The following is a 27,582-nucleotide window of genomic DNA, read 5'->3' on the forward strand; positions in this document are numbered from 1 at the left end:
AGAGCCCGGGTTTATTCAGAGTGGTCACGAAGCCCTCTTCCTGGCACAGAGACATGCTGAGGGGGACAGGGGGACAGCCGCCTCTCTCTCTTTTCTATTTGGAACTTTTTTTTTTTATATGGCTTTTTTTTTTTTAATATTTATTTTGTTTATTGCCTTTTGTTGCCCTTGTTGTTTTATTGTTGTAGTTATTATTGTTGTTGTCGTTGTTGGATAGGACAGAGAGAAATGGAGAGAGGAGGGGAAGACAGAGAGGGGGAGAGAAAGACAGACACCTGCAGACCTGCTTCACCGCCTGGGAAGCGACTCCCCTGCAGGTGGGGAGCCGGGGGCTCGAACCGGGATCCTTATGCCGGTCCTTGTGCTTTTATAAGTATTTTTATTGAGGAACTAAAGTTTATAATAAAGTTGTTGGTACGTGTGTAAAATGTCTCCGTTTTCTGCCGCACACTCACCCCCAGCCTAGGTCCTCCTCCACCATCTGCACCTGGACCCCTTACTGGTGTACTGCAGTGCACCAGCTCCAAAGCAGTCCACGTTCTGCTTTCTCAGCTGTCCCATGAGTGGGATCATCCTGTCCTCCATTTCCTCTTTGTGGCGACTCCACAGGAGTTTTTTTTTGCGTCCAGGGTTATTGCTGGGACTCAGTGGTCGAATCCACTGCTCTTGGAGGCCATTTTTTCCCTTTTTGTTGCCCTTATTGTTTATCATTGTTGTTATTGCTGTCATAAAATCTTTTTTAATTAACTAAGCTTTTTTCTTTTTTAAATCCTCTACCACCTGCTAGGGATAGCAACATTTTCTTGCGAATTTGAGAATCAGTTGTCTACATGATTTTCTATAAAGTAAACAAGCTTACATAGAATATATCTAAATATATTTTAATGTTACAAAACCCCCACATTTATACATTTCTATACAGACAAAACATTTTCCCTTTCATTTTCAGTAAGTTGTAGCAATGAGGAATTTGATATAATACAAACACATGAAACCACTGAAAAGGAGCAATTTTATATGAAGCCACATTACAAAGATACGTAGGCACGTATAGAAGTTAAACTATGCTGAGGAGACAGCACAGTGGTTCTGCAAAAGAAGTTAAACTTTAATGAGGCAAATTAGAGACAGAAATTCTAATCACAAGATAGATGTATTTCAAGTGAATATCAAATGAACTATGCTTCTTGATAAAAATCACGGTGATAGTATTTCTGTACTATGAAGAATCAGAGTTTGAAAAATAGTAATCTTTCTCTTCTTCATCTAACGCTTCCATAGCATTAGTGAACAGTTTTCCAGTTCCAGAGTATTCTCTTAATTCTGTAAGGAGTTGAAGGAAAAAAATAATTAATGATAGTAGAAAGCAAAGGGATGCTCATGCCTGGGCAGCAAAGTCCCAGGTTCAATCCCTTGTGAACAGTGCTCTGGAAAAAAAAAGTGAAAATAACTGCAAGACACCAAATGGATGTGTCCCACTTGAGAGTAATTCATGCTGGTATGTTCCTCCAGAGAGGACACTCAAACACTGAGCCAGGACAGATGGAAGAAGTTACCTTTGTTGAATGGAGCTCGTCTTGATGGTGGAGTCGAAAAATCCTCCTCAACCTACAAGAGTTGAGATATCATGAGAGTAGAGCATGCAGCCAACATTAAGCCTTGTGTACACAGACAGCACTTCAACTGGGGCCTCGGTGTTTGGAAGACTGGAGAAGCACTCAGTAGTGGGGCCGCCTCTGTAGAGTCAAGTGAAGGGGCCAGGTGGCGGTGCACTTGGCCGAGCGCAAGCACAGTGCTCTGAATACAGACTAACAGCATTTTCATAGCATCTGTTAACTGACTGACTGTGGCGAGAGCCACTACTTCTTTGGTGTTACCTTAAGAAAATACTGCAAACGCATGCAGTAGCTGAAGGGGAGTTGATGGGCCTCTGAACGTCGGTGTTCTAAATGCCACAGCTTGCTATGTACCATAGTTGTTCAATAGACAGGCCTTAAGTGAACAGAGAAGGTGTAGAAATACTTACTGTTTTCTTCTTGACATTGCCCCAGACAATACCACCTTTATTCTTATGGTCCTTTTGCATTCGAAAAACATATTTATCACAGTCATTCCTGTTTGAATAGAAACAGTTTCAAGTTAGTATTAATGGCCATGCGTCTTGTCTTCAGTGTGAATCCCATACTGAACACCCCAAGTGAAAGATGGATCCTAAAAACATGTAGATATGAAAAGCTAGCGGGGTTTGCACCCATGAGACCAGAGAACAGCGGATTCACAGTGCAAGCACCGAGCCCCAGAGATGACCCTGGTGAGGGAGGAAAATGAATGAGCCGAGCGAACTCCGACAAAGAGACAGCGCGAGAAAAGCCCAGAGGATGTGGTAACTGCTCCGGGAAGCCACACCAGAGGAACTTGGCAGAGACCAGATGAAGCTAGTGGCGTGGGAAGTGACAGACACTCCTTAACTCCTGAAGCGTCAAGTGTTCAAGAGAGTCACGGTCATCACGTGCACGAGCATTCACCTGTTTACAGAAGCCAGCATGCCAGGACTGACGTGTCTGCACCGAGGAGTCTTGGCCAGTGGGAAGATAACGGACGGTGGGCTTGCTGCATTTCTGTCCATATCTGGCAGACTATCATCTTCTTGAAAGTCCAGGAGATCTGGCAACTGGAAAGCACATTTTTTATATTTATTTATTTTCCCTTTTGTTGCCCTTTTTTCTTGTTGTTGTAGTTATGTCGTTGTTAGGACACAGAGATGGAGAGAGAAGAGGAAGACCGAGAGGGGAAGAGAAAGACACCAGCAGACCTGCTTCACCGCCTGTAAAGCAACTCCCCTGCAGGTGGGGAGCCGGGGGCTTTGCGCCACCTGTGCTTAACCTGCTGCGCTGCCATCTGACTCCCTGAAAGCACATTTTTCTTACTCTTATTATGATTTGTATCACAGCACTGCAAGTATTGACAGGGAAAGAAAAAATCCTTGGTCATTAGAAAGCGTAGTTTTTGGGAGTCGGGCTGTAGTACAGCGGGCTAAGCGCAGGTGGCGCAAAGCACAAAGACCGGCAAAAGGATCCCGGTTCGAGCCCCCGGCTCCCCACCTGCAGGGGAGTCGCTTCACAGGCAGTGAAGCAGGTCTGCAGGTGTCTGTCTTTCTCTCCTCCTCTCTGTCTTCCCCTCCTCTCTCCATTTCTCTCTGTCCTATCCAACAACAACAACAACAATAATAACTACAACAATAAAAAAACAAGGGCAACAAAAGGGAAAAAATAAATAAAATAAATATAAAAAAAAAAAGCGTAGTTTTTGTCCTGCTAGACAGACAGCGACACCTGTTCTATTACTGCAGCCTGAGGACAATCACAACGGGCAACAGACATTCCTATGTTCTAACAGCATCTTGTTTATTAGGAAAAAGAAGTGAAGCGGTATCTGCCCGTAGACCAGTTTATGGGCCTCTGTGTAGACAGCAAATGGTGATTTATTTGCTATGGTTGCTTGGCACTGAACAAGGACTGAACGTTGAGCTCTTCTGTGCACACAGGAAACAGCCCATCTGTAGTCAACGAGGGGCAGTGCCAGATGCGGCTTCAACACTGGTGTCTGCCAGTCTAGCGCCTGACCAATGATTTCATGGCCGAGAGCTCACTTATTTTTACATTAAAGCCTTAAAGTAAACTAATACTATAAAAATGAATGACTTCATTGCTTTCTATTTCTATTTCATTACTGTTCTATAATGTGAATGCTGCTACTTGGTTTGACATCTAGGACAGAACAGGATCTGAAGTGAGGGTAATATAAAGGGCCTAGCCACTAAAAGATTGCGATGTTTCCCTTAAAAAACACTTCTCTTCATGATCGACCTATGCAAAACAAACCTTCCATAAGGTGCCGCCAGATCTGTAAGGCGTCACGCTGCCGTTTTGTGGGGCGCTCAGGACACTGACAGGCCGGGCGGCAGTGTCACTTGAGCACGGAACACTACGACAGCCACTGCTACAGGTGAAAGTCAGCCCAGTTGCCTCTGGCAGGCCATTTCCACATCTGTAATCTTAAAACTTTTTAAAAAGTTTATTTTTAAATATTTATTCCCTTTTGTTGCCTTGAATTTATTGTTGTAGCTATTGTTATTGATGTCTTCGTTGTTGGATAGGACAGAGAAAAATGGAGAGAGGAGGGGAAGACAGAGAAGGGGGAGAGAAAGACAGACACCTGCAGACCTGCTTCACCGCCTGGGAAGCGACTCTGCTTAATAAACTGCGCTACCAGCCGACTCCCTAATCTTAAAACTTTCAACTTTTTTTTTCTAAGCAGAACACTACTTAGCTCTGCAAGGAATTGAACCTGGGATCCTGGTGCGTCAGGCATGAAAGTCTCTCATAATCCTCATGCTATCTCCCAGGTCAGTATCCTAAAAATATTCTATTTATTTAATTTGAATGAGAGAGAGAGCTAGACCAGAGCGTTGTTCAGCTCCGGAGCTGAGCTCACACCTGGGCCCTCAAAGCCCGAGGCAGGAAGTCTTGTGCACGGCCACCCTGCTGTCTGCCCTCCCAGCACTTCCGTCTGCACGGCACGCAGTATCTCTGCTGGACCTCACTGCGTTTATGAGGAGGCCCCAGCTGGGCCTACCTCAATGTCACCCCAAAGGTGAGCCTGCACCGAACAGACTCTTAGGTTTCTGAGTTCTTCGCTGATGAGCATGAGCTCCCCAAAGCAGAGCCAGTCTACTGCTCGTGCACACTACCACGCCGCTTTCCAAAAAGTCTGTCTCCCGTGCGCAGCCACGGCGGCGGACATTTCCGTGACTACCTTCGTGGGCGTCTGAAACTTAAGAGTGACGCTCTGGTGCTCTACTGGTCAAGAAATCCTAAATGTAGGGGAAGAAGTTACTAAAACTGTTTCTCCCATCATGCAAACTTGTCTTGGGCTGCTGCTGATCCCTCTCCACTTAATTGTCACGCAAGCAGCCCCGTCTGAAGCTGGGTCTCTCCTGCACAGCAGGTGCTGTGGGCAGTGGTGTTTTCCCTGTCTGTCTGTCTGGAAGTCCTGCAACAACCAAAAAAACCACAGCCTCGCTGCAGGTTAGATTCAGTAAACCAATGCAAAATATTGTGCCGTCAAGTAAACACCAATTTCAGCTAATCTGGCCTATACTCTGGGATGTCCACTTGATCCTACAAATTCTGTCTTTGAATCCCACTGAGTTCAGCTCTGTGTATCGGCAGATGCTTCCTGCACTACAGTCATGTATGTGGACCTAGTAAGCCTTGGTCTCCGTTAGGGCTAAAGATGTAAGCTGATGGCCACATAAACTCTCACCAGTAGCCTTTGATTCTGTAGTGGCGTTGTGCTGAAAAAATCGTCCCGGTCATCTCTCGGCAGCTGCTCCAGGAAGTCCCTCATCTGCTGCTTCCTCTTGAGCGTCCCCACTTTGGCAGTGATCTGAACAGCTGGCTTAGCAGCATCGTCTGCTTTGCCTTCAGAGATAGGACACGGTGGTCAGAGCTTGGTACTTCCAGTAGCTATGACTCAAGGCACTTAATGGCTTTTGTAAATCTAAAGTATTCGTTAAGTAAACTTAGCTTTTGCTAGCGACATTTATAATGCATGACTCTTCCCACAATGGAATTTGTTGCAATGGCTAGCAGGCAAGATATTCCCGAAGAAACTAAAATTAGGCAGGTGGGGTTAACAAAAGGTCTTTGCCTCGTGGAAAAAGGGTTACTACCTATGACACCCCTTGCAGAATGTCTAATTTAGTCAACTAAAGAAAATCGTAACTGTACTGCAGAGATAGTAGGCCTCCGTAAAGCTCAGAACACCACCTGTTTGGAGAAAGTTGTGGGAATAAATGTGTACTGCTGGGGACCACAGCAACAAAATGTGCTCTGTGTTTTCTTTATGAATTGCAGGGACCCTGTAAAAGCAGCCCAAGATCAAGTAGACTCTTAGGACAGCAGTCAAGACACTGAGGCCTCTGGCTGTAACATCAGGACAGTGACTAGCTAAAGCTGATCTGGAGGGGCCGGGTGGCGGTGCACCTGGCTGAGTGTGTACGTTCCGGCTCCGGCGAGGAACAACCCGGGTTCAGACCTTCAGCCCCTCGTGCAGGGGAAGCTGCCTGAGTGGTGGAGCAGAGCCGTAGGTCTCTCCCCTCCCCTCTCAACTTCTCTCTTAAATCACATTTACTTATTTATATGAATAAAGACAAAATGCATCTATTGAGTGATCAGGGATTTATACTCGGAGGCTGGGGAGACGGCACGGGTTCAGTAAGAGATTCTCCCGCCTGACGCTGTGAGGTGCCAGGTCCAGTCTTCAACACCATCATCAGCCAGAGCTGAGCAGGGTTCTGGTCTTCCTCTCATTAAAAAAGTAAATATAATGTTTAAATAATAATAGTAACAGACCAAATGTGTATTTTAAAAAGAAATTTGTACTCGGGGCTGGGTGGCAGCACGGCTGGTAAAGTACACACGTCGCCCTGCCGGGGTCGGCCCCCAGCCCCCATCTGCCCACATCTGCAGGGTGGGGAGCCCTGTGAGCAGACTGCAGCGCCCCCTCCTCCCCATTCCCTTTGTACCATAATGAAGAAGTCAAACACTGAAAAACAGAAATGCGTATTAAGGTCTAGGGAGTTACCATTTTGGTCCTTGGCAGCAACTGGCTTTTTCTTGGTGACGTGTTTCTGGGCCCCATTTCCCCGAGAGTCTTCTGTGAATTTCCTCTGGCATTCTTCAGCAGATCGAGAACCTACAGCAATGGCCACGTCTGACCAGAAACCAGGTCTGTGCTTTGGCAGAGACGTGAAAGCACTAGAAGTCAAAACCAGGGCGAGAACAGTGAATGCCGCAGCAAAGGTCAGTGAGCACATGAGCGAGTCTTGCTGAGCTGAAGCAACTCGACGAAAACCTTTGCGGATGAGTATCTGGAAAGACTCTGGCCTTCACTGAATAGCTTCCACTAGTAAAAACACAGCTGTTCATCTTCGGCGACGGCTCCCCGAGACTGCACTAGCCCCGAGCAGTCATGCCAGGCCGCCAGGCGTGTCTCACAGTCTGAGCGACCGACCCTTTGATCTGTCGGGGAAGCAACTCTGCGATGACGAGTCTGTTCGGCATCACTGCTCACATCTGCCTGGTGAGGAGCTTCGTCTCTAACTGCTCCAAGCCACCACCTCTCTGAAAGGGGCTTGGGCAAGGCGGCTGGGGTGGAGTGCAGGAGCTGAACGTGCAGGCCGGGGTCTGCGGTTGCGCCCTGGCCTTCCGCACTCCATACACACACCCTGCTGCGGGAAGGACGGTGCTAGCTCTGTGTCTGCGGAACTCTGAATTTCAGATATAAATACTTAAATCGAGGGAAATAAAAATACCATAATTTAAAAGGGAGTCACGTGGTCTGGGAGGTGGCGCAGTGGATAAAGCGCTCGACTCTCAAGCGTGAGGTCCTGAGTTCAGTCCCCGGCAGCACATGTACCGGGGTGATGTCTGGTTCTCTCTTTCTCATCAATCAATAAATAAAATCTTAAAAATAAATAAAAGTGAGTCACAGAAGCCTGGGCACTGATGCAGGGTAGAGCAACCAACTTTCTCGCCAGGTCCTGAGTCTGACTCCTGCCGCTGCACTGCACTCGCCCTCCATCAACAGCTGAGCACACGCACTTGGGAGCAGTCATGTTGAACCTGGCAGACCTATTCTTGCCCGCCCCACACCCTAATTTATATGTTGAGACATCGAGTGCTAGTTGAGTCAGAAAAGATGTAGCTGCCAGTCGGGCAGCAGTGCAGCAGGTTAAGCGCACATGGTGCAAGGATCCCGGTTCGAGCCCCCGGCTCCCCACCTGCAGGGGAGTCGCTTCACAGGCGGTGAAGCAGGTCAGCAGGTGTCTGTCTTTCTCTCCCCCTCTCTGTCTTCCCCTCCTCTCTCCATTTCTCTCTGTCCTATCCAACAACAATATCAGTAACAGCAATAATAATTAACTACAACAATAAAGGGCAACAAAAGGGAAAATAATTTTAAAAAAACTGGATAAAAAAAGATGTATCTAACTCACTAATTAACACGTTTGTCTTGTGCTGGTGACTTTTTAATTTATTTATGAGAAAGATAGGAGAGAGAAAGAACCAGACATCACTTTGGTTCTTTTTCATGTGCTGCTGGGGATCGAACTCGAGACCTCATGCTTGAGAGTCCAGTGCTTTACCACTGCGCCACCTCCCGGACCACATGCTTTACCACGTGACTTTTTTTTTTTTAATTTATTTATTCCCTTTTGTTGCCCTTGTTGTTTTATTGTTGTAGTTATTGGTGTTATTGATGTTGGATAGGATAGAGAGAAATGGAGAGAGGAGGGGAAGACAGAGAGAGAGGGGGAGAGAAAGACAGACACCTGCAGACCTGCTTCACCGCCTGTGAAGTGACTCCCCTGCAGGTGGGGAGCCGGGGGCTCGAACCGGGATCCTTATGCCGGTCCTTGTGATTTGTGCCACCTGCGCTTAACCCGCTGCGCTACCGCCCGACTCCCTTACCATGTGACTTTTACCCATCAGCAATAAGAGGTTTAAAGTCCTTCTTTGCAGAATTTGCCCATTTCCACATTATCAGTACGGTGTTGAACAGACATGCTAAGTGACACCCTCACCACACAGATGGCCCAGATGAGGGCAAAACATAACAGCAAGGAAGTGGTTAGGTTTTGGACAACTATTTTTTTAAAAGGATAAATTTAATGTGGAAAAAATGCACAGCTATTTTTGATTAATAAGAGAGAGAGGAGGAAAGAGCAGACATGACTGTGGAACATGAGTCACTGGGATGAACTCTGAGAGTCCGACACTTCACCCACTGCACCACTTCCCAGACCACTTCGCTGAAGATTCAAGAAAGGGATACCTCACCTCGCTCTGTCGTGAGAGGAGAACAGCTGAACACTGACGCTTGTTAAGGACAATTAACATGGTGAGGGAAGGGGAGGCTGAGGGATCTGGGGCTCTCCTGTGTACAGAGACCTGAAAGGACTGTTTGTCTCTTCAGTTCCATGAGTCCTCTTGCTAGCTACGGTCTGGCTGCTAGCTCTGCTGTGGTCCTGAAACTGCTTGTCGTGTCTATGCAGCCAAATCCAACACCGACCTGACTCATCAGCAGAAGTGCCTACGAAATCAAGGGCGGATCAGCGAACCTGGGGAGACGAGCAGAGGGTTTGGAGGCTTGGACCTGGCTCTTTCTTTACACCGTGTGAAGCACAGAAATCAGGATGGAAGGAAGGAAGCAGCACTGCTTCATTGTTGTGAAGCTTCTTCCCTGCAGGTGGGGACTAGGGGTCTGAACTCATCCAGCCAGGAGTGCCACTGCCTAGCCAGCCCTGAGGTATTTTTTTAAGGACTCATTATGGCAGAGAAGGAGAGCAGAGAGGGGAGAAGACCAGAGTACTGCTCTACTCAGGCACGTGATGGTGGTGGGGATTGAACGTCTGGCCTTTGGGGCCTCAGGCCAGTGCACAGATGCTCTAGCGGAAGGCTGAGCCGTCGCATCTGAAAGTTGTACCTGCAGTGTGCGAATGGTCCCTCAGTCACTCAGATCACTGCACCGTCAAGCTCAAGAGCAGGTCTGTCTCCTCACCTACCTGTACAGTGAGCAGACTTACCTGGAAACATCACACCAAACTGAAAAGTCACCTCTGCTCTCGTGTGCCAGTTCTGGAAATGCCAGTGCACGGGAGCTAAGCTGCCTGGCAGCAAGGAGGCGGGCCCAGCAGTTTCAGGTGGCAGCACCTGCCTACTGGAGGCCCCACCTCTGACCCCGACAAAGCAGCTATTAAGGCGGTGCTCTTGTCCGTTTATGTCACAGATAGTTCAGAGTCAAACGTAGTGACGTACCAGTGAAGCTTCTGTAACTCCTGCTCGCTCCACTCCTCTGGCCCGGGCCCGGGCCGACGCTGTAAGGAGCGCCTGCTGATCTCAGACTCCGCGGCCTCGATGACTCGGAACTTGTTTCTGGCGCCAGGTTTCTGCGCAGCGCCTTTCGCAGAGTGCCTCGTCTTCGGCTTGATACAGAACTCCAGCTCACTCCCGTCAGTCTCAGACTCAGAAACCACCTGGATTCTCTGGGTGCTGCTCGCTGCACCTTTCCTCAGGGGAGCCATTTCTCGGGCCTCTCTCGTGCTGACTTTCTTCACGCCACTTTTGTTTCTGATGTTCTTTTCTGTCTCACTCTCGTCACTAGAGAAATCTGATGAGGACAGCTGCTTGTAAAGGGACACGGCAACTTGAGTGTTGGTTTCCCTCAGTTCCGAAGCCCTTGTATTTGCCTTCACATGAGGGGTTATCACTCGTCTCTTTCTAGAACTAGGTATTTTTCTTTTCTGCTCAACAGTAAGGATATCACGTTCACAGTGATCTTCCTCACTCTCCTTTTTAGGACCCTGGATCCATGCAGATGTGTTCTCTAAAGTTTTTGTGGAATTACTGATCAAACTCGTAACGTCACTGAAGGCTGGTTCCCTTTCTCTTTGGTGTTTTGCAAACTCGATTCCTGCTTTCATGCCAAAGGCCACATTGTGCTTCATGCATTTCTGTTCAATCATCATTTTAGATCTAAGTGGGGTTACCAAGACATAAGCTTCCCTCTGACGAACAGACATACATTTACTTTCTTCATCTGAGAAACACTGTTCCTTTGAAGTCAGGATGTCAGTGGGTACATCTAATTCTTTAGTATTCTCTTTTAATTCCATAAGATAAAAACAGAAGATTAAAATCACAAATTAGCTACAAGCAAAATAAAGTACAGAAAAGCATCTCACAGTTTCCCCACGAACTGAATTCTATGCACCTTTCATATTAACCTTCTGAAGCCAGCCCTGCCCCTCGACTGTAAACTGTGCTCTCTGCTGCTCTGTGTTTCCCGCCCTGTCCGTGACTGCTTGGACTCTGACTGTGCATAAACTCCTTCGCCCGGCCTCTGATACGGCTCTGATGTCTCACTCTGCCCGCATCTCATTCATAGTCACATCCGTTCAATCACGGTTTCTCAGGTTTTCTTGACTGTCACGTTCTTGTCATTCACAGACTGTAACACTCCATCTTTCCATTCTGTTTTATAACGTACCTAAACCACAGGTTTTCTCCTAACTTCTTCAAGTGAACAAAAATGGAAGGTTCCAGAAGTATTTCAAAATAATGCCATACTGGACAATGTGCGTATGTGAAGCATCTGCCAACTAGACATTTACAGAGTACGTCCTAATGAAGCAAGAACTCTGCCAGTATGTGTGCAGGGCAGGGTAGGGCCAGAAGAGGAAGAGCCTTTCACATACAGGCTTTCTCTCATCAAGTTCCAAATAAATAAAACCACCTAAAATATTGTTTAAAGATATTTTGTTAGATATTAAATTTTTTTTAATCTTTATTTATTGGTTAGAAACAGCCAAAATCAGAGGGTAGGGGGAGACAGCGGGAGATAGAGAGACACCTGCAGCCCTGCTCCACCACTTGCAAAGGTTACCCCCTGCAGGTGGGGACTGGGGGCTCGAGCCCAAGTCCTTGCGAAATGTAACGTGTGCGCTCAACCAGGTGCGCCACCACCTGGCCCCATTTTGTTATATTTTTAATGGGGGGGTGGGGGGGGAAACACCACAGTGCTCAGCTCTAGTTTACGGAGGGGCTAAGGATTGAACCTGACACCTCAGAGCCTCAGGCACCAAAAAAAATATTTCTTAAATCAATCCTTTGACCCTTTGGAGGTGAAGTGTTTTGGAAATATATGAAAACCAAGAATTATATAACTATCAAGCATTTTGTGTTTATTAATTTCCTATTATTTTAAGAGACAGACAGAGTGAGAGACAGCACCGAAGCTTCCTTCGGTGTGATGGGGCCAAGGCTTGAACCTGGGTCACAATATGGCTTAGCAGCACACTATCCAAGTGAGCGGTTTTGCCAGCACCCACTTTGTATTCAGAAATGTGTAAGATCACTTTTGTTATATCAAAAATGTCATGTACATAAAAGCAATAGATACATTACCTTGCTTCTGACTTTCAGCTCGTCTTTCATCGGCTCTTCTTTTCTGATTTCCAAGTCTCTTTGAAGACAACTTGTTTTCTTTACAGTTTGTAACTAATTCCTAGAACAAAAAGATAACAATTTTAATAACCACTACTTATACACAGGACCTGGAGCACTTTCCATAGTATGAATCAAGAACGCAACCCCTAAACTTCCTGTACTGACAGTGCATAGTATGAATCAAGAACGCAACCCCTAAACTTCCTGCAATGACAGTGCATAGTATGAATCAAGCACATAACCCCTAGACTTCCTGTACTGACAGTGCATAGTATGAATCAAGCACATAACCCCTAGACTTCCTGCACTGACCGTGCATAGTATGAATCAAGCACGTAACCCCTAGACTTCCTGCACTGACAGTGCATAGTATGAATCAAGCACACAACCCGTAGACTTCCTGTACTGACAGTGCATAGTATGAATCAAGCACACAACACCTAGACTTCCTGTACTGACAGTGCATAGTATGAATCAAGCACACAACCCCTAGACTTCCTGTACTGACAGTGCATAGTATGACTCAAGCACACAACCCGTAGACTTCCTGTACTGACAGTGCATAGTATGAATCAAGCACACAACACCTAGACTTCCTGTACTGACAGTGCATAGTATGAATCAAGCACACAACCCGTAGACTTCCTGTACTGACAGTGCATAGTATGAATCAAGCACACAACCCCTAGACTTCCTGTACTGACAGTGCATAGTATGAATTAAGCACACAACCGCTAGACTTCCTGTACTGACAGTCCATAGTATGAATCAAGCACATAACCCCTAGACTTCCCGTACTGACAGTCCACAGTATGAATCAAGCACATAACCCCTAGACTTCCTGCACTGACAGTCCACAGTATGAATCAAGCACATAACCCCTAGACTTCCTGCACTGACAGTCCATAGTATGAATCAAGCACACAACCGCTAGACTTCCTGTACTGACAGTCCACAGTATGAATCAAGCAAACAAACCCCTAGACTTCCTGTACTGACAGTGCATAGTATGACTCAAGCACATAACCCCTAGACTTCCTGCACTGACAGTCCATAGTATGAATCAAGCACACAACCGCTAGACTTCCTGTACTGACAGTCCACAGTATGAATCAAGCACACAACCCCTAGACTTCCTGTACTGACAGTCCATAGTATGAATCAAGCACACAACCGCTAGACTTCCTGTACTGACAGTCCACAGCATGAATCAAGCACATAACCCCTAGACTTCCTGTACTGACAGTGCATAGTATGAATCAAGCACATAACCCCTAGACTTCCTGTACTGACAGTGCATAGTATGAATCAAGCACATAACCCCTAGACTTCCTGTACTGACAGTCCACAGTATGAATCAAGCACGTAACCCCTAGACTTCCTGCACTGACAGTGTATAGTATGAATCAAGCACATAACCCCTAGACTTCCTGTACTGACAGTGCATAGTATGAATCAAGCACATAACCCCTAGACTTCCTGTATTGACAGTGCATAGTATGAATCAAGCACACAACCCCTAGACTTCCTGTACTGACAGTCCACAGTATGAATCAAGCACACAACCCCTAGACTTCCTGCACTGACAGTGCATAGTATGAATCAAGCACATAACCCCTAGACTTCCTGTACTGACAGTGCATAGTATGAATCAAGCACATACCCCTAGACTTCCTGTACTGACAGTGCATAGTATGAATCAAGCACATAACCCCTAGACTTCCTGTACTGACAGTGCATAGTATGAATCAAGCACACAACCCCTAGACTTCCTGTACTGACAGTGCATAGTATGAATCAAGCACATAACCCCTAGACTTCCTGTACTGACAGTGCATAGTATGAATCAAGCACATACCCCTAGACTTCCTGTACTGACAGTGCATAGTATGAATCAAGCACATAACCCCTAGACTTCCTGTACTGACAGTGCATAGTATGAATCAAGCACATACCCCTAGACTTCCTGTACTGACAGTCCATAGTATGAATCAAGCACGCAAACCCCTAGACTTCCTGTACTGACAGTTCACAGATTTCTAGTGCCAGTATCTACAAGCTTCAGTAAGCTGTGGACACGCCGTGTGCACACCCACTATCACGGATTTAATATTTATGACTGCGAGTCGCGTGTGGATAGTTATATGCACAGACATACGTGTGGGTATAGGTGGGCAAACCTAAGTATTTACACAGGGAAAATAAAAATCAAGAAGACATTTACGTAGAGTCCAGCTGCTGACAGCTGGCATTTAACAAGCAGGACTCCTGGGTTCACAGTTGTTCCTGCACCTTTTCTGTAGTGCCATAGTGCTACTGTACTTGCCAGACAGTGCACACCAAAGGTTTACCTGCTGAGACGGGCCACAGTCTCTTCCATTTGGAATATGGTTGTGCATTCGGCCATCGGAGAGCCTTCCTATGGGCTTCTGTTGCTGGTCACTGTAGCTGCTGTCTGTGTCTGCAGCTCCTGGGAATCTGCTGCCTTCAGAATCCCTCGGTTCTGTGAGTGCAAAGATGGAGATCTCAATCAACAATTATGTAAGACATAAGCTGCCTTTCTACATAGACTTCACTCTGAATGTCAAAAATACCTGTTCTAATTTGGCTATGGCATTAAACAACTTAATTTGAACAGTCATTCTGCACAGGGCCATATTTTGCTATAATACTTTTATTCTCAAGAACAAAACATGCTTTTCATTTAAGAAACTTAAATAAGTATTTATCAATCCTATGCTTATCAGTGTTTTTGTATATATTTAACCAAGAAAGCTCCATGCTGACTGAACAGCCTGCATGGCCTTTTTTCTCAAGTCGTGAACAAGCAACGACTCTGAGGAAACAGGAGCTGAAGAAGTAAACACTGCGTACAGCAAGCCCTCAGCGCCGACAGGCTATCGGAGACGGCAACTTTGAGACCAGGCCCTCAGATAAAGTCTTCATTCAGTGTTTGTTGGAATTGCATCTGCCTCATAATACTAAAACAGTGGGACATGACTGAAGCCCCTGCTTTACATTGCTGAGAATGGGCAATGTGTGCGACTAGCTACCGGAAACCTACCCAGGTGACCGCAGGCCGTGCTGCAAGGTGCTCGGTCTCTTTGGAGGCTGCCTGCTTGGTTTTCTCCTGCATCACTTTTCAATGATTTTCCAGTTTTCTTTTTCTGTCTGGCATTCCTCCCTTTCTTTTTACATGACCTAAAACAAGTATAATATATATTTTTCTTTTTAATAAGCCCTCTAATAAAACTCGCAAAGGGGGGCTGAGAGACAGCATAATGGCCATGCATATGACTTTCATGCCTATAGCTCCAAAGTCCCAGGTTCAATTCCCTGGGTCGTGCTCTGGCAAAATAAGTAAACAGACAAATCTCACTCAGACAAAAATTTGTCTCAGCAATGGTTACCTTTAACCTTGCATTACTTAATTCTTCAACACCTTTCTCATTTCCTCCAGAAAGAAGTGAAGCATGCTATGTTCAATGAAAAGTAAAAATATAACCTCACAAGTGCTGCCTACTCTCTACTTACTTGAATTTCCCACTTAAGCTGCAATTCTAAGAAAATTACAAGGAAATCCTACCAGTTGCCAGTTAACAGTGTTAGATGACAGTCCCATCCAGCCATTCACTCATTCACTCAGGTGTAGTATCTGATTGCTTGTCTGCCGTAAAAGCAGTCCCACTAGTCAGCACATTTAGAATAACACCGTCTGAGCCAGAAAAAAGAAAATCATTCTACAGCCCAGGTCAACACACTGTGCTGTGGTTCTGTGGTTAATAAATCACATCAGTGTATATACTGAATTTTGTTTTTGCCATTAAGTACCATGTTTTATTAATGATTTAGTAATGATTGACAAGACTGTGGTATAAGAGGGGGACAATTCCACACAGTTCCCACCCCCAGAGCTCCATGTCCCATCCCCTCCACTGGAAGCCTCCCTGCTCTCTGCCCTTCTGGGAGCAAGGACCCAGGCATCCTGAATTCTAATGGTGAAGAGTTCACCAAATCCTTCTTCGTCTTCCCGGTGCCATGCTGTTTCAACAGCTGACAGTAACTACTGAGGGAATGAGGAAGGACTGAGAACTTGAGCTTGTATTCAGCAGCTAAGTCATGCTCCTCAAAGGGAAAATGACGACGGGTGAAGTCTTGAAATACGTGAGAACCTTTATTTGTATTTAGATCTTCTCCATAAGTCAGAGGCTCTAGTAAAGTACCAATAATGCCATAAAGAAGTCTAATTTCAAAGTGTGCTTCAAAACTGACATTTCCTATTAAAAGATAAAAATTAAATTGGTTGCATTTGGAAAAGCTGACGACAGAGTTATCCTTGGGGCTCAGTGCCTGCACTATGAATCCTCTGTTCCTGGAGACTATTTTTTCCCTTTTTGTTGCCCTTGTTGTTTATAGTTGTTATTATTCTTATTGCTGTGATTGTTGGTGGACAGGACAGAGAAATGGAGAGAGGAGGGGAAGACAGCGAGGTGGAAAGAAAGACACCTGCAGACCTGCTTCACCACCTATGAAGCGATACCCTGCAGGTGGGGAGCTGGGGGCTCGAACTGGGATCCTTACGCAGGTCCTTGTGCTTTGTGCCACATGGGCTTAACCCGCTGCGCTACTGCCTGACTCCCCCCCCAATTTTTTTAAATCTAAAATTGGGACATTTTATCAAATGTAAATTATACTTTAAAAAAGCTTCTAAGGTTAAAAAGGTATCTCACCTCAGCTGTTCTAGAAACGTATCAATGTACTCTCTCCATTTTTCTGGAAACCCAAACATGAACTTCCGTATGAGATGATGTGGATATCCTGAGGAGGATAAACAGCTTAGTCTAGTTGATTGCTTCACCTATTAAAAAGACTAGCGAATTAATAATAAAGGCTTTTACCTTCTTCTATCATAGAGGTCTTATCTATCATTCCCCTTAATATATAGATGTTGCCAGATGAAGTCCTAAGCTTTCTGTGCTCGATCCGTTCTATAATTGCATTGCTGTGCCAGTAGATGTTAGCGATGTCTCTAGGAGTGAAAACAATTTAGTTAAAAACAAAATATTCAGTTAGCAAACATTCAGCAGCTGCAATGTACATGTAAGCATGCAAACTTATAATAGAATGCAACAATATTGTTCTCTAAATGAACAATCATATTATTCTCATGAAAGATACTTCATTCTTCTTTCTCATGAAAGAATCAAATATTACAGCAGAATTCCATTACTGGCCAAGTGGCCTTGGATCAGGTGCGTGGTGAGGTGGACACGGTGCTGGTGCTCAAACATGATGGCCCACTTCAACCTTGGCTTCCACAGCTGCCAGAATGGTTCTCTCACTCATCTTCACTTTCTCATTAAAAAATGATCAAGTGAGTAAAAAAAAAAAAAAAAAAAAAAGAAAGAAAGAAAAGAAAAAAGATGGTCTGGGAGGTGGTGCAGTGGATGGAGTGTTAGACTCCCAAGCACAGGGTCCTAAGTTTGATCCCTGGCAGCACATGTACCAGAGTGATGTCTGATTTTTCTCCCTCTCCTGCTAGCCCTCTCACTAAAAATGTGCTGAGGACATTTACTGTAGCCAAACTACACTCCATATAAAATTTTCTTTGCCACGGAAACTGGAGCCTTCTCTAAACATAGGTTGCAGACAAGGCTTACAACTCTGGTAACTGATGCTAAGCTTCCAAACAAAATTCAACATACACTTTAAGGTTTATTTGTTTTCTTGGTAGAACAGAGAGAAATTAAGTGTGGGGGGGGTTGGAGGGAGAGCGGCACCTGCAGCACTGCTCCACAGCTTGCGAGCTTGCCCCTGCTGATGGGCACCAGGCCCTGAATCAGGTCCTTGTGCACTGTACCCCGCACTTCACCAGGCAGCCACCACCTGGCAGCACCTGAGAGTTACTTTGAAGTTACTTTCCAGACGGCCTTACTGTAGCATTCTACGAGCACTTTCTGCCACTGAGAAGCTGGTTCTGACTAACAGGAAAGGTGCTAGGACAAGAGCAGAAACCAGGCAAAGGTCACTTCCCAGAAGCACCACGGACCACTGAGCATTTAGTCGTGGCAAAGTTTCTAAGTGAAATCCCATTTCTTATGCAGCATCTTCCAAGCCCTGACAAAGATACACCAGGCATTTAATTACAAGAATATTGGCTGCACAGCTAAAGAAACCACTACCCAAACCAAGAGACCCCTCACAGAATGGGAGAAGATCTTTACATGCCATACATCAGATAAGAGTTTAATAACCAACATGTATAAAGAGCTTGCCAGACTCAACAAGACAACAAATAACCCCATCCAAAAATGGGGGGAGGACTTGGACAGAATATTCACCACAGAAGAGATTCAAAAGGCTGAGAAACACATGAAAAAATGCTCCAAGTCTCTGATTGTCAGAGAAACGCAAATAAAGACAACAACGAGATACCACTTCACTCCTGTGAGAATGTCACACATCAGAAAAGGTAACAGCAGCAAGTGCTGGAGAGGGTGTGGGGTCAAAGGAACCCTCCTGCACTGCTGGTGGGAATGTCAATTGGTCCAACCTCTGTGGAGAGCAGTCTGGAGACTCTCAGAAGGCTAGAAATGGACCTACCCTACGACCCTGCAATTCCTCTCCTGGGGATAGATCCTAAGGAACCCAACACATCCATCCAAAAAGATCTGTGTGCACATATGTTCTTGGCAGCACAATTTGTAATAGGCAAAACCTGGAAGCAACCCAGGTGTCCAACAACAGATGAGCGGCTGAGCAAGTTGTGGTCTATATACACACTGGAATACTACTCAGCTGTAAAAACTGGTGACTTCACCGTTTTCAGCTGATCTTGGATGGACCTTGAAAAAAAGTCAGAAACAGAAGGATGAATACGGGATGATCTCACTCTCAGGCAGAAGTTGAAAAACAAGATCAGAAGAGAAAACACAAGTAGAACCTGAAATGGAATTGGCGCATCGCACCAAGGTGGGTGGGTGGGGAGAATACAGGTCCAAGAAGGATGACAGAGGACCTGGTGGGGGTTGTCTTGTTATATGGGAAACTGGGGAATGTTATGCATGTACAAACTACTGTATTTACTGTTGAATGTAAAACATTAATTCCCCAATAAAGAAATTAAAAACAAAAGACTACTGGAATGTACTTACATTAATTTTCCTTCTACACATATGGCAGTACTGTGATTGATGACTTTGATTATCCACTCCTTTATCTGCACTACCTAATCAAGCATAAAATAAAGTGTGTCAGTAAGACTCACACAGTGAATTTACATTAAATTAAAAGAAAAATTCACACATAATCCAATGACTCTTGGGGCTGGGCAGTGGTGGGCATGGTCTAGTGCACACTGGCCAACATGTGCAAGGACTGGGGTTCAAGTCTCCACTCCCATCTGCAGGGGAGATACTCTACGAGAGGTGAAGCAGGTCTTCAGATGTCTGTCTCTCTTCTCCCCCTCTCTATCAATTTTGCTCTATCCTATCAAATAGAATAGAGAAGGAAAAAAAGGTGAAAAATGGTTGCCGGGAGCAGTGTATTCACCATGCAGGCACAGAGTCCCAGCGGTAACCTTGGTGGCAACCGTAACAGCAATGATATAAAACAGAAATGATTCTTTAGGGCTCGTCTCTGTAAGAATCAGATGCTCTGGCCCTGCTCTCTCATGTGAAACTCTCAAGGAAACCATTAAAATGCGGTAGGATCCACGAGACTGGATTGCCTTCTCTGTCTCTATTGAAATAGCAAAATGGAAGAGTTGAGAGGAATGAGAGGCGAGGTCAAAATCAGAACGCAGTGCCGTATGGAGGTGGCAGCCCCGAGAGATCTGGATTTGTGAGCTATGCAACAGAGGTGATGGAGTTTGTACTGTCAGTTTCTAGAAGCTGTCCTTCACTGCTTTGCTCGAGCCGCCTCCGAGATGCCTGTTCTAATATGGTGCTGGGGATGGACCCAGGGGTGCGTGAAGGGTTTATCATTGAATGACTTGCTTATGTGGCCCAAAGTTTTCATTTCTTAAAAAAAGAGAAGAGAGGAAGAAAGGAAAGACGCCATAGTACTGCTCCCCCCCTTTTTTCCCTCCCCTTTATTTACTGGAACACTGCTCTGCTCTGGTTCATGGTGGTGTGGGGGGATTGAACCTGGGAGTCTGGAACCTCGGACATGACAAGTCTCTTTGCATAACCATTATGCTCTCTACCTATCCCCATGTCTGCTTGACCTTTCTTATGCCCAGGGATTCACCCAGCAAGGCCTAGGCTCTACCAGATTATCTATCTCCTGGCACTGCCATCAGCCAGACCTGAGTGGGATCCTGGTGTCTCATAATAAATATTAGAGAACTTTCAGCTTGCAAAGTAATCAGAGAAGGCTTCAGATCAAACTGTGAAATAGGATCGGTCATTCTCTGACAGAAGCAGAAATAGGATCGATCATTCTCTGATGGAAGCAGAATGGCGACAAAGTCAAGGACAAAGCTGTAATTGTTAAAGGTTTATCTGTGAGTTTCTTGTAACTTTATTTACTCTGGATAAAGGCAGAGAGGAACTGAGAGGACAGCGGGAGGTAGAGGTAAAGCTGGGCGCCCACAGCACTGCCTCACCACTGTGAGACTCTCCCTGCAGGTGGGGACACCCACTAGTTTCAACAAGAATGACGGTGGGTGTCAACTGGAGGTGATGCTGAGACCCCATCTAGACCACAGCTATGAAGACAGCTGCACTGGCAGGGCCCGGACTCTCACACTGAGCTTTCTGCTTGGATACCTGGGACTGCATGGGGTACAGTGGTGCTATGGCTTCTGCCCTGCCCCATGTCTCCTGTGAAACACTCTTATCTGTATTTAAAAAACAAAAAACACGGGGCCAGGTGGTGGCACACCTGGTAGAGTGCACATGCTACAAGGCACAGGGATCAGGGTTCAGGCCTCTGATCCCCAACTGCAGGGGGAGCTTCGGAAGTGGTCAAACAGGGCTGCCGGTGTCTCTGTCTCTCTCCCTACTCTCCTCTCAGTTTCTCTCTCTCTACTCAAATAAATAAATAAAAATCACTGAAACTGTAAATAATGATGTAACACTCAAATCTTATTTTAATTATTTTTTAAATTTATTGTTGTTGTTATTGCTGTCGTTGTTGGATAGGACAGAGAGAAATGGAGAGAGGAGGGAAGACAGAGGGGAGGAAAGACAGACACCTGCAGACCTGCTTCACCGCCTGTGAAGCGAGTCCCCTGCAGGTGGGGAGTCGGGGGCTCCAATCGGGATCCTTACGCCGGTCCTTGTGCTTTGCGCCGCCTGCGTTCAACCCGCTGTGCTACTGCCTGACTCACTCAAATTTTATTTTTTAAAGATTTACTTTATTTATTACATATCAAAGCTAGCATGAGGCAAAGGGAAGAGGAAAGAGACAAGCAGAGCAGCACTCTGGCACAAGCAGTCTTGGGAGCCTGGGGATAGCAGGCGTGAAGATCCTGCTCTACTCATGAGCCACTTCCCCAGCCACGACGCTCCGAGTGCTGTTCCTGAATGTCTTCCCTGAAGACCACGCTACTTACAGATACTCACACTTACGAGAAAAGTTACTGATGCTCCCCTAAAAATGTCTGCGCAGGAGCTGGCAAGACAGCTCACCTGGACAGTGTCCTGGGTTCTGGCCTGACCCTGCTGCACCAAAGGAAGCTTGCTATCTGAATAAAGCTCAGGGTACTGAAACTCCGGTGAGGATAAAACAAAAGATACACGTACAGCTTCTCATTTTGGACAAAAATTATGGAAATTACTTTTTCTTATTTATTATTGTTGATGTCGTCATTGTTGGATAGGACAGAGAAATGGAGAGAGGAGGGGAAGACAGAGAGGGGGAAAGAAAGACAGACACCTGCAGACCTGCTTCACTGCCTGTGAAGCGACCCCCCTGCAGGTGGGGAGCCGGGGGCTCGAACTGGGATCCTTACGCTTTTCGCCACCTGCACTTAACCCACTGCGCTACCGCCAGACTCCCTATTTATTTTTACAAGAGCACTGCTCAGTTCTGGTGGGGACTGAACCTGGGGCTTTGATGCCTCAGGCACATCTGCTTTATATTTATACTGATTCTACATTCAATAGTAATAGGTTGAAGTTGTTAATAATGAAATAGGAAAAAAAAAAAGCATATTTTTTTTCAAGCATTTGAAAAACAAACCAGTATTCATCTCTCTTAAAGTTCCCTCCCTTTTTCCTTCCTCCCTTCCTTCCCCAAAGCACTGCTCAGGTCTGGTTTGCAGTGGTGCAGGGGATTGCACCTGGACCTCTGAGTCTCAGGCATGAGAGTCTTCTTTGCATAACCATTATGCTGTCTCCCACACCCTTAAGGTTTTCTTACCTTATTTTTTTCAACTCCACTTGTAGTAGTTTGAAACACACTTTGAAGATTCGAAGCACTTGTTTTTGATCTTGTAGGTATTGTTATATGTCTTGGAGTTGCGAGCACGATTTTACATGTATCATTCACAGAACCTGAAAGGTCCGTCTCTACTAGCACTGTCTTCCCATTCTCTTTCTTCACTTTCTGCTCTGAAATTTCTTCTGTTGTCAACTTGCTATCAGAAACCAGTAATTGGTCAGCATGTGTAAAAGTACCATCGTTAGTATTAAAGATGTCAACAGTAGCGCCCTCGGGCTTTTCACAGGCAGAACCAGCATCATTTAGAACAAATGTGTCCTTCTTAAATGCACTGGTGGCAGCAACATTCTCCCTGGAGTGAAGGACCCGTTGAGCCGTCTGAGCTCTAGTTAGTACCCTGTTAGAGACGTTTTCCTGCTCTTGGTTCAGATGTGAAAGCTCTGCAAAGATACAAAACAAGCAAATAAACAAAAAATAAAGGGGATAATAAGAAATAAAAATGACTAGGGGGTCAAGAGTGGGGGAGATGGCATAATGGTATGCAAAGAAACTTTCATGTCTGAGGCTCCAAGGTACCAGGTTCAATCCCCCACGTCCCTAAGACAGAGCTGAACAGTGCTCTGGAAAGTAAGTAAATCAATGAATAAATAAGGTTGGCACACACGCTTCAGTGCACAATGACCCCACAAGTGGCGAAGCAATGCTGCAGGTGCCTCACTTCCTCTATCTCAATTTCTGTCTCTATCCAATAAGTAAACAAAATACTGAATAATAACAAAAAAGAAGGGGTGGGGGTAGGTGTCATAATAGTTATGCAAAGAGACACTCATGTCTGAGGCTCCAAGGACTCCGGTTCAATCCCCTGCACCACTATAAACCAGAGTGCTCTGGTTAAAAAAAAAAATCATCACAGTTTAAACCATTTAATATTAAAAAGAAGTCTCCATTGAGTACTACTCCACTCTCTTACCCTTTCTGAGTGCCTCTGGCTTCCAGAATTCAATGATTTCCTAGAGCCACTGTTTGTACTGACTATACAGAAAACACAATTATCTAGAACACTGCAACATACCTTCCAATAAGAAACAAAAGACAAACAGACAGCCAAGAGGGAAGGAAGAGGAAACAGTTTACCGTAAGTTACGTCACGCAGAGGTGTTTTCTTTTCCTGTTGATATCCAGTCACCTGCTGGGCTGGAAGGAGAATACTTGCTGGTTACAAAGGAAATGAGGGTTAATGTTACGAGCTCTTCCCTCCAGCTCAGCCAGCTCTTGCTACCCTCGCTGCTCTCACCTGAACCAAGCCAGCACCCTCTGCATGGGTGTCGTGCTTTTTTCAAATGCAGCCAGAAGATACATTTTTAACAGTCAGAACTTGCCATTCCTTGCTCCCAAGTGTTCAGCGGCTCCTTATTTTACTCATGGTAAAAGCCCTGGCTTTTCCAGAGACCCTACATTTCCCGACCCTCTGCGTTTAATCCCATCTCCAGTTCTGCCCACTAGCCTTGTAGCTTGCTCCTGGAGTGTGTCGGACTCGCTCACCTCGTAGGGCCCGACACCAGCAGGGCCCTCCTTCCCGACTTCCCAAGTCAACTACTCGCATCTAAGCTGCCTTAGACTTTTAGGCTCGAATGTCACCCACTATTTGAAGCCTGCCCCAAGCGTTCATGCCACTGAGAATCACAACCCGCTCCAACTTTTCCCATTATCCCTACCTGACTGTGTCTTTTAATAGCACCTCTCATCTGTCTCTGTTGTTTGCCTGGTTTTTTGTTTCATTTACCAGAGCACAGCTCAAGTTCTGGTTTCTAGTGATGCCAGGGACTGAACCTGGGACTGAGGAGCCTCAGGCAAGGCAGTCTTTTTGCATAACCATTAGCTTACCTCCAAGATCCTCTTTTACTGTGCCAGGAATTATTTTATTTTAATCGATTATTTTTTCATCTATTTCTTACCAGACCAGCTCTGACTTATGGTGGTGCGGGGGGATTAAACTTGGACTTCAGCACCAGGCATGAGAACCTCTCTGCATAACCATTATGCTATCTACCCCCACCCCCAGGGAAGTTATCACTGCAGCTAGGGAGGCGGTTTGGTGGAAGAAGAGCTGGACTCTCAGGCATGAGGTCCTGAGTTCAATCCCTAGCACCGCACGAGCCCAGTGGTACTCTGGCTCTCTCTCGCTCCTAAACAAACAAACATTAAACAATGACTTCTGTGTCTCACCTCCGGGCTGTGACCTAACTGCACGACTCCAGCATCTTCTGTTTGCTTCGTGACTACCTCCTGATTGCCTAGCAGTGTGCCGCGCAAAACAAACATTTACAAGCTGTAGCTTGGTAGACAGCATTTCGTTAAAGTCTCATTACCTTCATTTTCCGACGCAGTCAACAAATCACTGCTTCTGGAGAGCTGCTCCTGCCGGCCACGGAGGACTTTTTCTTTCATTCTTTGAAACACTTTGCCTGGTGATTCATAGTTTGCTTTGTCATTCAATCTATCCTTGGCAGGAATTATAGCACTGATATTCAGAGAACTAGTCGAGGTAGCGGCCTCTATAAGCATGGTAGACTGATAGACATTTTTACTATGTAAAAATGTCTTCTTAAGAAGTGTGTTCTCTTTATGGTCGCTCGATCTCACAGAAGAGCTCCGATACTTGGCCAGCTCCTTTATAGGAGTCAGTGTGCCTGCAGGGATGCTGTCGAACAGGACTGCGTGCACGGGCATATTTCTGCTTGGAGAAGACGTCTGTGCAGACAGGAGACTTTCTCCATGCTTCAGAGGCACAGTCGTCATCTTGAAAAGCAGCAGCAACTAACTCCTGTAACAGAAAGTTCACTTAAATGCAATTTGCAAGACAGACTTCCATCAAGAGCAAGTGGTCCATGTGAAGTCGACTTCTAGCATAATTGGGTATAGAAAGAGCTAGATTCAGTTGACACAGCAATGTGCTAGCAGAGGCTGGAGGACCCAGAGCTCACAAATCAGACGACAGTCTGGCATCTTCAGGTCTCGCCGCGTCAGCCTTTAATATCAGGAGACTTCTTTTTTTTTTTTTTTTTTTAATATTTATTTCCTTTTTTATTACTCTTGTTTTTATTGTTATTGTAGCTGATGTCGTTGCTGGATAGGACAGAGAGACATGGAGAGAGGAGGGGAAGACAGAGAGGGGGAGAGACAGACAGACACCTGCAGACCTGCTTCACCGCCTGGGAAGTGACTCCCCTGCAGGTGGGGAGCCGGGGGCTCGAACCGGGATCCTCACGCCGGTCCTTGTGCTTTGCGCCACCTGCGCTTAGCCCGCTGCGCTACCGCCCGACCCCCTGTGGGAAACTTCTGTCTTGAACTCACTTCTCTGCGTACACGGAGTAAGAGAGCACAGGACGCACTGAGTCTCCAGTCCTGCACAAGCCAGACTGAGTGAAGGACGGAGAGCACAACAATGCCTTCCTGCCTGAGGCTCCAAAGGACACGCTCACGCCGCTATAAGCCAAAGCCCATCTGGCAGAATCAACAGATCATAAAGAGGAGAAACAACTGAAGGGAGCTCAGGCAACTTCCTTCTCTCATTACAGGTGTAGTGAAGAAAGCGCCGGACTTGAAAGTACCTAAGACTCTGAGCTCAATCCCTAGCACCACACGTGCCACAGTAATTTTCTGGTTCTACAGCTCATTAATAAATACATTTAAAAACTTTTTTATATTTATTTATTTACTCCCTTTTGTTGCCCTTGTTGTTTTATTGTTGTAGTTATTATTGTTGTCGTCGTTGTTGGATAGGACAGAGAGAAATGGAGAGAGGAGGGGAAGACAGAGAGGGGGAGAGAAAGACAGACACCTGCAGACCTGCTTCACCGCCTGTGAAGCGACTCCCCTGCAGGTGGGGAGCCGGGGGCTCGAACCGGGGTCCTTCACGCTGGTCCTTGTGCTTTGCGCCACCTGTGCTTAACCCGCCGCCCGCCTCCCCATCTTTTTTTTTCTTTTTTCTTTTTTCAGAAACTGAACCCCTGGGCCTACACGGCCGTCGGCTGGTGCTCTCAGTCCTCCCGCGCAGTCAGCCACCGGGACTCGCCGCCGCCTCTGACGCCGCAGACACGCGCGGGCCGCTGCTCGGTGCTGCGGAGGAGTCAGCTCTACCCTTGTCCTGACTCTTTTTTTAAAAAAAAATATTCAGTTTTTTTAAAATTTTATATTGATTTATTTCCCCTTTTGTTGCCCTTGTTTTATTATTGTTGTAGTTATTATTGTTGTTATTGATGTCATCATTGTTGTTGGACAGGACAGAGAGACATGGAGAGAGGAGGGGAAGACAGAGAGGGGGAGAGAAAGACAGACACCTGCAGACCTGCTTCACCGCCTGGGAAGCGACTCCCCTGCACACAAAAATAAAATAAAATAAAATAAAATAAAATAAAATAAAATAAAATAACATCAAATCAAATCAGCAGCAGGGCCGCCACCCACGGCCGCGCAACAGGCGGGGCGACGAGCGGGGCGGCGGCCGAGGGCCGTTTACCTTGGGCGCGGAGCCGGACGCCAGGAGGCCGCACACGCCGCTCGGCCGGACGCGAATGCGGTGGCCGGCGGGCTCAGGGCTGTCCGCACGCCGAGGAGCCTCCCGAAGGCCGGCGGGAGCCCCGCTGTCACCCTCACTGCTCGGAGAATTCAAATCGCAGAGGCCGCCACTCCGATCGTCAGGGCTCGGCGCGCACGGGAACTGCGTCACGGCGCGTCGCGGCGCGTTCGCGTCACAGGCGGCTCCCGGACGCAGGGCCACGCACGCGCGGTTTCCACCAGCCTCCCGGGAGGCTTTGCGGCCCCGCGCGACAAGTTTGGGCCTCGCCGGCGCCCGTCGTCGCCTCCCCCCCCCCCCCCCCCTGCGCGCGGGGCTCCGGCCTTTGCGGCGCCTTTGCCTTCTGCCAGGCGCGCGCTGCCCGGGGCGACCGGCGACGCAGCTGCCCGCCGAGCCCGGCGCCTCTCCTCTCCGGGGCCGCTTAAAAAATGGCCTGAGCGCGCACGTGACAGCGCGAAGGACCCGGGTTCCAGCCCCCGGTCCCCACCTGCAGCGGGGAGCTTCCCAAGCGGCGGGGCAGGGCTGCGGGTGTCTCTGTCGTCCCCT

At 46.6% G+C, this 27,582-nt stretch overlaps 2 protein-coding genes across 3 annotated transcripts in view; one reads left to right on the top strand and one right to left on the bottom strand.

Moving 5' to 3' along the window:
- The window catches only part of FANCM (FA complementation group M), a 48,973-nt gene extending 42,771 nt beyond the window's left edge, over positions 1 to 6,202 (top strand). Inside the window, exons 24-25 of one of the 2 annotated variants that reach the window (XR_009545398.1) lie at positions 4,318 to 4,405; positions 5,919 to 6,202. The gene's annotated coding sequence lies outside the window, so the exon portion shown is untranslated. Of the gene's footprint in view, positions 1 to 4,317; positions 4,434 to 5,918 lie in introns of those variants that run through there. The other variant, XM_060175577.1, reaches the window with a different exon arrangement.
- MIS18BP1 (MIS18 binding protein 1) lies at positions 866 to 27,227 on the bottom strand. The gene is made up of 17 exons (XM_060175584.1): positions 26,980 to 27,227; positions 24,830 to 25,284; positions 23,595 to 23,654; positions 22,440 to 22,900; positions 19,226 to 19,299; positions 16,970 to 17,100; positions 16,802 to 16,889; positions 15,136 to 15,272; positions 14,423 to 14,574; positions 12,030 to 12,129; positions 9,882 to 10,725; positions 6,649 to 6,821; positions 5,326 to 5,483; positions 2,526 to 2,671; positions 2,027 to 2,114; positions 1,557 to 1,608; positions 866 to 1,323 (listed from the first exon to the last, which is right to left on the bottom strand). Exons 2-17 carry the CDS (start codon positions 25,257 to 25,259, stop codon positions 1,220 to 1,222), a joined length of 3,198 nt encoding a protein of 1,065 aa, XP_060031567.1. The 5' UTR covers positions 25,260 to 25,284; positions 26,980 to 27,227; the 3' UTR covers positions 866 to 1,219.
- Positions 27,228 to 27,582: the final 355 nt, after the last annotated feature.

This window comes from Erinaceus europaeus, chromosome 16 (genome assembly GCF_950295315.1).
Source record: "Erinaceus europaeus chromosome 16, mEriEur2.1, whole genome shotgun sequence".
NCBI classification, from domain to species: domain Eukaryota; kingdom Metazoa; phylum Chordata; class Mammalia; order Eulipotyphla; family Erinaceidae; genus Erinaceus; species Erinaceus europaeus.